This window comes from Gadus macrocephalus, chromosome 19 (assembly GCF_031168955.1).
Source record: "Gadus macrocephalus chromosome 19, ASM3116895v1".
In the NCBI taxonomy this organism is placed as follows: Eukaryota; Metazoa; Chordata; class Actinopteri; order Gadiformes; family Gadidae; genus Gadus; species Gadus macrocephalus.
In genome coordinates, this window is record NC_082400.1 from 14,591,197 (window position 1) to 14,603,456 (window position 12,260).

At 45.0% G+C, this 12,260-nt stretch overlaps 1 protein-coding gene across 1 annotated transcript in view; it reads right to left on the minus strand.

Annotated features, from left to right (window-relative positions):
- grm8a (glutamate receptor, metabotropic 8a) overlaps positions 1-12,258 on the minus strand; it is a gene marked incomplete at its 5' end in the record, with an annotated part of 39,228 nt that extends 26,970 nt beyond the window's left edge. The window contains one exon of the mRNA XM_060039107.1: positions 12,213-12,258. Coding sequence (XP_059895090.1) covers positions 12,213-12,258 — 46 coding nt within the window. The remainder of the gene's footprint in view (positions 1-12,212) is intronic.
- Between the last annotated feature and the right edge of the window lie 2 nt (positions 12,259-12,260).

Here is a 12,260-nt window from a genome sequence, read left to right on the forward strand (position 1 = left end):
AGGGAAGAAGGAAGCTGGATGGTTCCAGGTTGGGAAACCTTTCCTTAACACTGACCAGGAAGGAGAGAAGTGAAGAGGTGGAGAGGAAGGAGGGAAAGAAAGAGATGGAGAGAGCGAGAGAGGAAGAGTTGGAGGGGAGGAAGAGAGCGGAGGAGACGGAGGGGAGAAGGAGAGGAAGAGGTGGAGGGGGAGGGAGAGAGGAAGAGGAGGAGGGGAGGGAGAGAGTGAAAGTTGGAGGTGTAAAAAAAAAAGAGGAAGAGGAGGATAAAAGCGGGGGTGTCGAGGGGCAGCCAGGTGGAGATAGATGGCAGACGGAGATTGAATCAATAGAGTCGGAGAGGAAGAGGCTCCAGCGACCCACATTGTTACCAGAAGTTATAAATGAGCTTCACCCCTGTGGGAAATGCGAGCAACTCCAATGATAGCCGTTATCCTGAGCAATTTAATCTTCCCTCTCACACTGCACTGTGCAGGCACACACACATACACACACACACACACACACATGAATACCCCCCCCACACACACACACACACATACAGACATATACACACACACACACACACACACACAAAAACATGCATTCACACATACACAAAAACATGCATTCACACACACACACACACACACACACACACACACACACACACACACACACACACACACACACACACACACACATATATACACTAACTAAGTAAACATATAGTATGTATTTGCGAAAATTGCATGCATGGCCTACATGTTTGGCCTATTTACGTTTCCCAGAATAAACCTTTAATTATAATACATGCAACTACAGGATCTCGTGAATAATGACTTAATGGGGCTTTCTTTCACACCCATCCTGCAGTAGCTGAAAAGGCAGCTTTGTCTGTTTTTTTTTATTGTTTACGTGTATCTTGGGCACTGTAATTAAGTGGAGCTGAGGACTATGTCAAGGACTGACATGGAGGGGATGAACGATATTTCCATAGCTGAAATATATCATATACAGTCTTGTTATTATGCATTATTATATGTAAGTATGGCCTCACTTTCGCCCACATTTGCTCAGACGTTTGGTTCCTTCTAAGCCATGCAAACAACTTGTTAGCTCTTCTCCTGTTCAAACCACTGCTTTCCACTCTCAGACTAGCTTTAAACAGCCAATATCCATTAGCCCTCTGACTTGTACTCCTGCTTTAAACAACTAATATCCACTAGCTCTCCGACTTATACTGCCGGTTTAAACAACTGACATCCACTCGCTCTCTGACTCGTACTCAAGATTTAGCTTCACACAAATGATATCAACCAGGGCACGAGCTCAGACGTGAAGTATGTAGTGTCGCATAACAACCTGTATTCGTACCACAAAATATCAACCATGTTCCTAGATTAAAAACACAAAAGCAGCTTCACTGATAAAAAACAGGCAACCACGCACACGCAATGGTCAAAACGGACCGAATCCCATCTTGGATTCACAGCAGATCTGTGATTTACTACTTGTGACCTTGGACAGCAGGGAAAGAATATCCTGTCACCGTAGCAACAAGACCACTCTCTCCTGAATCCACACCTAATTGTATGATGGGAAGTCAGTCAGCATCACGCCCCCAGCATTCACGCACATAAGTCTGTTATTGTTGGAAATAAATGTCATGTTCCGGGACACTACCCATTGTCAATTGATTTAAATTGGAAATTAATGCATGAATAAATGGACTATTTGAATTGTTTCTTAGGAATCAATATTACAATTAAATGTAGTGGCTACATACAAATACGATGTATTATTTAAAAAACTTTACGGCTGAAAGTAAGAGGGAAAATCGTTTGTTCCCCTACATTATCTGCAATCACTTCATTTGATTGTAGTAAATTGCTCGGTTCCGGAATGAAATTTCTCACTTAGTAATAAGCGAAAACTCAAGGGGGAGGAATTAGTCACCGCTGCCCCCCTGTTTGCCAACAGGAAAACAAGCCGATGTAGAAAAAAGGTTTGGTCGATGTTTCCCCCCTGTTTCCACCGACGAAACAGCTGCTGCTAATCACTCGTTAGCACCCACTGGGTTAATTAGGATTCCCCATCTCCAGTGCCAAAAAAAACACCAAAGGGGTGTCAAATTATACGTGGCATCGCGGTGACATTGAGGGGACAATTTGTTGTTCCTCATGATGCGTGCGGAGCGGAGTGAGCGATGGAAAGAGAACAATGCGCTTTGATTGCTATTTTCACACCCATCGCGGGTGACGTTAAATGTGTTTGTTGTGGTATTTACCAAAGCTTCTCACTGGACCCGAAAGCCATTCTCACTGAAGAGCCATTGAGTCTCAAAGTGAAACGGATTTAGATGTCAGCGAGAGACCCGACTCTAACCTAAAAAGAAAGGAATAAAAATGTAGAAAGAGAGAGAGACAGATTGAGAGAGAGAGAGCGTGATTAAGAGAGAGAGAGAGAGAGAGAGAGAGAAAAGTGGCCAGACCAGGAGTGTGACAGAGACAGAGAGACCACGTAAAGAAATTGATTTGGCTCCGCCGGCCAAGATCGGCTCTATCTATTTTTCAGCGATCGCATTCAATCAAAAACCAAATGAGTGGAAGCGGATGGAGGCATGGAGAAGGAAGTGGAGAGGGATAATAATGTCCCCTGGCCTGCTGTGGACACAGAGTGCCCAGGACTATGGCATGGTGACACGAAAATAGTGATGGAACAAAACTGGGGAGGCGGCGAAATTTGAACAAGGTAAATAACACATCGAAAGCCGGATCTCTCTCTCTCTCTCTCTCTCTCTCTCTCTCTCTCTCTCTCTCTCTCTCTCTCTCTCTCTCTCTCTCTCTCTGTCTCTGTCTCTGTCTCTGTCTCTGTCTCTCTCTCTCTCTCTCTCTGGAACGGGGGGAGAAGGGCGGTAGAAGAATACTAAGAGGATGCAGTGTGATGCCGGAGACACTCAGCGCGAAGACCACTCGAAGATGAATAAATGTGAAAATAAAGAGAAAGAAAGAGAGCCAATGAGATGGAGAAATAATGAGGGAGGGAGGGAGGGAGGGAGACAACACAGCAAAGCTGCTGAAAATGAGAGAGACAGAGAGGCTGGGCTGTCGGTTAGACAACTGGAGTGGGGGGGGGGGGGGGGGGGGGGGGGGTTGATAAAGAGATTTCCAGAGCAGTATTGATGTCGGGAAGAAGAGGAGATTAGTTTGGAGGACTCCAGACCGAGGGATAAAAGTTTTGTATGGACAAAAAAACGGGACGAAAGATTTTGCAGCAGCTTGTAATAAAAAAAACAGCTCTGTGGGCTTTTGTGGTTGTACTTTCTTTGTGTGTTCGCGTGTGTGCGTACGTGCGTGTGCGTGTGTGTGTGTGTGTGTGTGTCCCAGCATGGTCACATCCGTGTGATCTGTGTGTGTACATATTCAGTGCTAATAGCCTTGAGAGAGAGAGAGAGAGAGAAAAAGAAAACAGTAGCTGTCACCAGAGAGGAGGACACGTGAGAAAGGGAGAAAGTGCAAAGAAACATCGAAAATGGAGGTGGAAATCACAGCCCAGAGAGACTCTCACTTCTCCTCCCGCTCCACAAAGAGAACCCCCCCTCATCCTCTCCACTTACATGAGGCCTCCCTGCATTCAAATCCAATCCAATTCACCTCGAAGGACATTATTATTTCGGGTGTATGGATCCTGTCAGCCTCTCCATGTCTCTCCCGTGCACTACTTAACAAAACACAAACTTCTCAAACTTCAGCAATTTTCCGTCTTCACAGTGGATATTTCAAAGGGAGCAGAGAGAGAGAGAGAGGCTAAAGGCTATCAGACGACAACAACAACAAGGGCTCACCCCAGTCCAGTCCTTACCCACGGATCCTGCAAGAATAAAAGTCCTGGTTTTGTATTTGACACCGCTGTTATTACGTGGTACGTCTGGAGGGTGGTTCAACTCAGCCTGGATCACACTTTGTTTCTTCTTCTTCTCCTCCCTTCTGCCTCTCCGCCTCGAAAAAAACAATCAAAGATGCAAAGTGGTGTTTGCAGGTCTGTCCAAGTGGCAGATTTGACCCTATGACTGACTCACCGTCAGCCGGGCGCAGCAGATGCGAGGGAGGAGAAAGCATTAGTCACGCTGGGGGTCTGTAACCGGTCTGAGCACAGAGATGGATTTGTTTTGTTTTAAAAAGGAAGCTAGCGGTTTTAAAAGACCAATACCAGCCCGGGTGATTTAACCCACATAGTCACCGTCTTTCTTGGCTCCGTTTAAACCTCCTCTACGATATAATTTGTCAACGTGACTTGTTTCTGCCGAATAGCATTTAGCGATATAGTGCTTTCGTCTTTTGGAATTGATGCAGGTTTGCGTGTGGAAATGTACTGCGTTACGCAACGTCTTATCGTGGAGACCGAGGTACTAGCTACCATTCCGGTTCTTTGAGGGACACGATCATGCTAAATGCTCTGAGGCATAATCGGGCACAGCAAAAACATTTTGACATATCGCTAGCCTCAGCATAATTGCATAAGACTTAAGAGTAAAGTCATATTTTGGGCAAATTGTGATATCTAACCTAACTCTACTCTCCTAACGATGCAGATTCACTGTGCCAGGCCATAATCACTGTGACTAAGCTATTTGACATATTGTACTTTTTACTGTACTTGACAGTATTGTACTTTAAGAGTGTCCGCCTTACCCTTAGCATATTTCCAATTCTCAATGCCGGACCGACTGTTGTCCTGTCCTTCCTTGCCTTCTACGAAACGTCCCTCATTGCTCAACCAACTGACAATACATCATGGAGTTGTCTCAGTCAAACCAGCAGTACCCATCATTTCATGTCTCAACTTTGAAATCAGAAAAACATCTTCCTAACATATCCATCTCTCCCTGCCTGTCTACAGTCCGTCAGTCTGTCTGTTAGCTCACATGTCTCGCTGTGTGTGCATTGGCATCGAAGAAGAGTAGGTTTTGTGAAATATTTGATACCTATGTTTACTTGTTTTTCCTCCTGTTTCTCTCCGTTTGCGCGCAGCCACAACGTTAAATCCGGTGAAATCTTATCGCTGTCAAAAACGCAGCTATTCCGCTCATCCCGAGGAAACAATGTGTTTATTGAAATCGCTCGGGTCTCAGATCTTTCTCAGATCTTTACCGACATTCCTAGAGAGCCCTAAGCCCCATTACGAGCTGTGACAACAACAAACAACGGTCTCCCATCTCAATTTCTCTGCCATTTTGCTTAGCAGTATGTCGGACAGGTCTGTCTCGCGGTCCATTGTCCGTACGTCCTTCCTTCATGGCTTTCTGTCTCTTTCCTGTCTCCTTTCTTTCCGTCGTTATCCTGTGGTAGTTTTCCGTTGGCGGGCCACTTTAACTGTCACTATGCCTTGGGTTTGTCTATCCGTTTGCAGAAGGACAAATTGTGTGCATTCGTAGCGCAATTAGAGGTGCGGTATGGATACGAAGCAAATCAACAACAGACACACACAGCGAGGCACACAAAGACATGCATCCAAAGAAGCTTTGGTCGTGGTGGACCAGGCTTCCAGAGACAGAGCAGACAGCGGGAGAACTAAACACAGGCACACAGACATACAGAGACCCCCCCCAACACACACACACACACACACCATCTTATACCTCCAGGAGAAGGTCATCAGTGCTGTCAATCAATGTGTGAGTTTTGCAACCGCAGCTCACACACACAGCGTTAACATACAGATCACACACACACACATACCCCTCCCCAACTCAACTCGTCAGCCTGATAAAGTCTGTCATCTATCAACCATCAAATCCCCCCTCCATCTTCCCTCCCACACACACACACACACACACACACACACACACACACACACACACACACACACACACACACACACACACACACACACACACACACACACACACACACACACACACACACTCTCCTATCCTAGCGTACAGATTGATTTTCTTTTATTCGGCTCTGATCTCCCCTCCTTCTCCCTCTCTCATTTCTCTCCAAGGTCAAACCGCTTCTCACCGGCCCAGTCTCGTGTTGCCCGTGAGTTCCTGGCTCCTTCTCTGTCTCTGTCTCTGCACCCTGGGAGAGTGCATCAACACGTTCATCTAATGGGGAGTTTCCTCTCCACGCCCACCGTCCACAGGCCGCTCAAGCCTTGAGACGACTCCTCCTGTGAAACTCTGTGGTTTATGAAATGTTCCTTTTGTGAGGTCAAGGTCACTGCGCCCGTGCAGGTTTCAGTGTCACTGTGCTCATCTTCATTGTACAGAGCTCTGTTTCCATCTCACTCTCTCTTGCTCGCTCTCTCTGGGTCTTTCTCTCAGATGTCTCTTCATTACACATTTTTTTATTTCCTCTAATTTTTCCTCTCTAATAAACTGCCTTTCTAAATAAACTGCCTATTTTTCCTGTTGTCCTATACTATACTCTGGTTCTTTCTCTCGGATGTATCGTCATTTTAAAATTGTACATTTCCTCTCTCTCTGAGTTCAGTAGAGAAATGGCACTGGGGACAAATGAGAGTCTATATCTATTGGTTTTAACTGCAGGGAATCTGAAACGTGACTTAGAAGGTAACTTCTAAAGACCCTTTGCAAGGAACCTCTATCTCCAAGGCCATCTCTCTCTCTCTCCCTCTCTCTCTCTCTCTCTCCCTCTCTCCCTCTCTCCCTCTCTCCAAGGTCATTATGGCCAGGTAAAGTTCATCATCAAGCCTTTCTAATTAGCTTCCACCAGTTCCCATGGTGATGGCCATCTTGTTGCCCGGCGGGGCCGACGACTCCAGCTCTGATAAGATCCTAATGAAAGTTTTCGGTGCACGACGAGCTTACACACACACACACACACACACACACACACACACACACACACACACACACACACACACACACACACACACACACACACACACACAAGCAGACACATACACACACAAAAATACACGCATACACACAGACATAGACACAAGCACAGCAACACGTGAACAGACACAAACGGACATACACACACAAACGCAAAGACATACACACACAAACACACACACACACTCACACAGACACACAGATGAAAAATCACACACACACACACACACAAATGCACAGACACAGACACAGACACACACAAACAACCGTATGGACATAGACACACACACACACACAAACACATACACAAATAGACACACTCACACACACACCACCACCCGCACGTGATGACGTACGCACATGGATTCATTGACATAAATGGGACATGTCCACTCCAATTTTAAAATGTTTCGTCTTTTGTTTGTGTCTGTCAGTTTCCGTTTGCAAAACTCGGTGGGGGTTGTGTGTCCTTGATGATCGTTCTCTCAGCAAAGTGCTCTTAAACCTTCATTGTATATGAATATATACATATATATTTCTGTGTATGTCCTTGGCTGTTCCATTCTTCATGCTGATCCATCAACTCCTGGAAGCAGTACAACCTACATACACACCGGGTGACAAATACATAAGGGGCTTCAGAACACAAATGTGTTTTCTCTCTTTCTGTTCTTTCTGGTCGTTCTGGTTTAAGGCCATCATAAGGTGGATCCGCGCGGGCGTTCCCCCTTTACGGCGTGCCGGATTACCGCTATCAGCTGTCCGTAAAGTCAGAAAGCCTTTGGCGTCTTCGCTGCTCTCTCCGAATAGGACGCATTAAGGGAGAGAAAGGCTAAACGTTGGGTAGCTTGTGTCTATTCTGCACGAGGATTTCACTTAGAGGATAAATTGTGTTGGCTTAAGAGGTCACTTGCCCTTAACTGTTACGTATTCCTTGTTGGATTTGGGAAAAAAGGCGTGGTGCGGGTTACCAGTTCATAAGTGCGAGTGGTGCGCATTCCCTGAGTATTTGCCTTTGTTTCCGTGTGGCCACTCCTTACCCAGTTATTCAAAATAGTAAGAAGAACAGAGATAAGTACGCCGTTTGGTCCAGGGAAACCTTTTATCAAGCGATCTCTGGGAAAAGCTTTCGGTCATATGATAACCTTCGTGGAAAAAATCCACAAAAGGAATAAAAGGTGAAGTTTGACCGAGCTTAAGAGGAGAAAGATGATGTACGTCAGACCCTGTCAAGGCTTCACTAGAAAGATGATGTACGTCAGACCCTGTCAAGGCTTCACTGGTGGGGAAAGAGAGAGAGAGAGAGAGAGAGAGAGAGAGAGAGAGAGAGCAATCACAATAACTTTGCAAAGGACAAATAGGTGAAAGAGAAGGACAATAATACGTGACAGAGATTGAGTCAATCGTGGAGGAAGGACTTGTGTGAATAAAGTGGAGAGGACAAATAAATAGATGTTTAATTCAAGATTCTTTGCAAGATATAGCAAACACAGAGAGAGAATATGACCAAGGGAGAAAGAGCCAAGGTAGGAGGACATGGCCAAGGTCTGCCTCTGAAAACACCTCTCGACAATGTAATTTAAAGGGTATAAGCTGAGGAAAATGTATAGGCACGAGTAGGACTAAATATACATGCACGAGCGTGTGTGTGTGTGTCTGTGTGTTGTGTGTTTGATCGTGTGAGAGAGAGAGAGAGAGAGAGAGAGAGAGAGAGAGAGAGAGAGAGAGAGAGAGAGAGAGAGAGAGAGAAAGAGAGAGGAGAGAGAGAGAGCGAGAGAGAGACGGAGAGACAGACAGAGGGACAGAGAGACAGACACGACTAACTGGCCAACCAATGCTTCATTTGATCCTGACCGCCATTTATGCAAAGGATAACTAACGATAACTAAGGATAAATCCATTACCTGTCATTAATCTCTCTCTCTCTCTCTCTCTTTCTCTCTCTGACTCTGCTAGTGCCTCTAGCGATACATACAGACACCGATCTTAAGGGGCTCATTCTTTTAGTGTGTTTCATTTAGTGTTATCCACGATGTGGACCTCAACACAATGATAAGGAAGGTAATTTTAATTGGAAAATACGCAACAAAAACCAAACTCACACGTACCTAGTCATTCTCGCACGCACGCACACACACACACACACACACACACACACACACACACACACACACACACACACACACACACACACACACACACACACACACACAGACACACACACACAATTCAAATAGCCAAACATAGACCGCATGTGACAAAGGTACCCACATCTTGTCTAAGTGACACAGATAAGAAAAGGCTAGAATCCGTGGTCCCTTTTGGGCATTCTGTGCATTCTGTTTCCTCCTGTTGCAAACACACCAACACAGCCTGTATCCTGGGTCTCATTCATTGATTAGAACAGGAAACCCAAACACTGATAGTAATTCCTGAATTAAAGGAAACAAATGCTGGATTTAATACAAATAATCGTCTGAAATCAAAGTTTCAATTAACACTCTCACTTTCTTTCCTGGGTATTTCTGTCCTGGATATTTTTTTCAATTGTGCAGGGGTTTATACAAGTTGGAATTCCTTTGATAGTTAAAAAGGAACACACACACACACACACACACACACACACACACACACACACACACACACAGTGACCTTAGCACTCTGCGTCAGGGGTAGCCAATCATTTCTGGAAAGTTACTGCGATCACAAGGTCAAAAGGGCAAGGTCAAAACAGCTAAAAATGGCCTTGTGCTTCACCCACCCACCCACACACACACACACACACACACACACACACACACACACACACACACACACACACACACACACACACACACACACACACACACACACACACACACACACACACACACACACACACACACACAAGCACATACAGAACCATAACATCATAGTTCTGTTCTCACCAAAGCTAGGGAAGAATGGGTTAAGAACACAAGAACATTGGCATCAGGCACTTTCTAGAGCAACAATAGCATGCATGCACAGTGAGAACTAAAATAACTAAGCTACATGAGGTCTCTAGAATCATGCACACGTGGCTCCAAAAAGAAAAAAAGTTTTCTCTTCGCCCCCAAAAGCGCTTATACTCGATAAACAAAGGCAGGAAATGAACACAAAGCGTCCTGAAAGAAGCAGGTAGTGTCATCTCTGGAAACAGGAATAACGGGAGGAATGAGCAAAGTGAGAAGATTGATGTGAAGCAGAGGAGAGAGAGAGAGAGAGAGAGAGAGAGAGAGAGAGAGAGAGAGAGAGAGAGGGCAGAAAATAACGTTAACTCGTTAAAACGTTAGCCCCGTTAGCGAGACGTGGGATGAATGAAAACAAGTTCAAAGTGTGACACATTGAGGATGAACAGAAATATTTAGTCATTTAAAAATCTGCAGTCAATAATAAGCCTCGGAGACAACATGTGTTAGATGCGTAATCCATATTCGGCCCTCGGGCGCTAAATCGAATTACTGGATTTCGCCAAATTAAAAGCGTGCAGTATCAGACGTCCAAATTAGAATCAAGCGCAACAGGGTCTCCTATAAAATGGAGGGAAAACCCTTTCCAACATGGATCCAATCGATCGGCACCAACTGAAAATGCAATTTTTATTCATTCATACATTTTCGTGTTTTTATTCCCCCACTTTTTTCTTGTTTTCAGACAGTTCCGACTTCCAAAGCCAAATTATGCATCAAATAGCCGCCGAAGTTACAGCGTGGGTTTCTACACCGTTTTTAGCGTTTAGTCCACCAAAAGTCCCTGAAAGTCACCTCATTTGGCGACTTTTGTTACAATGACCTAAGTATTCTTTAGGTGATCTGTAGATTATCATAATAATGTGGAAATGGTGTTTCCTCTATGAAAACCACCAAAAGTTAGGGTCCATCATGATTCAGTCCATCAGAAATGTATCAGAAGATATGGGGCAAAGCCGAAGTGGGCTAACCTGATTTGTTTTGAGGATCAGGCTAGCCAACCGGAATGCCTTTTGTGAAACTACGCAGGTGACGTAGAGACCCACTGTGTACGCTGGCTATTCATAACAGAAGTATAATTCGGAGTATAACTTCAAGCTACACTCAGCCAGGTGTTGCGTCGCTACTCCCACTTGTGTCCGTTTGCTAATGAACAGGACGCAGGGAAATTAGCCTGGGAGCCACCCCCCCGCTACCATACCCCTCCACGCTGGGCGTTAATACAACATGCAGGGTCCTGATCCAGAAAGCCAGTTATGCTCATCGGCCTAGATAGCAACACACAGTCGGAGATCGGAGGTGAATTGCGTTAGCCCAAGTCCGAAGAATTTTGGATTAAACACATTTTAGAGACGTGGTTTTACTCAAAAACTCTTGTTGGGTCAAATGAGAATAGTGTGACGTGAACGGTGTCATCGTCGAACCACGAATAGCGAACTGAACAGCTGGTCACGTGGTCGTCATGACGATGTATCATGTTTGCATGATGCGATTGGTGCTACTTATTTTGGTAAAAAAACAAAGGAACGGAGGAAAGGGAAGTTAAGGAGAAGTTAGGAAAATTCCTAAAACTTTTTGTTGATATATTCGGGGAAGTAAGAATGTGAAAGAAGGCCAACTTTAAAATCTTTGGAACAAAACTAATCTGCAACCGGGTCTATGAATATTAAGTATAAAGGTGTATAAATATGTCATGGTCCTGGGATTGTCGCCAATCTTTGTTTCTGGAACGAAAAATGCTGGATTTCAATTCATTTTGGAGTTTCATGAATCAGGCTTTCTGGAACAGGCCCCTGTTTGCATGTTATTGTTTGTGTGCGTTTATTTCGTTTGATTTGTTTGTTCAACCTGGTAGGGCTGAAGCCTCAGCTCTTCTGTTGGAGCTGGAGGAGACTGGGGAGAAAGGGAAAGAGGAGGAGAAAGAAGGAGATAACAATGGACGGATGAGAACAGGGTGGGATGGAACCCGGGACTGAGGTGTGTGTGCGTAAGCGTGTGTGTGTGTGTATGTTTGTGTGTGTGTGTGCATGTGCGTGTGTGTGTGTGTCCGTTTGTTGATGTCATTCCTAACTCCCATAAAAGATTGTTCAACAAAAGACACAGAAATACACAAACATAATAAACAATGAAAGCACACACAAAAACAGGACAATTGACTATGGGGTGGGGCAGATGAAGTGTGAAATTATCCTCCCTTTAGATATCTGATCTGAATACGACTTTCTACATGTACCTGATAACTTCATCTGTAAAACACTCCATAAGATACCCCTGTGATCTGCATCCACGGTAAACTCTTACCCTCGTCTCATTCGGCCGATGCTCTCTTCAAAATAAAAGCGCGGCCCCCTACTCCGCCGCCTACGGAGAGACTCACCGTTGAAGCTGACGGCCCGTATGTGGCTGAGCAGCTCCTTGCCGTCGA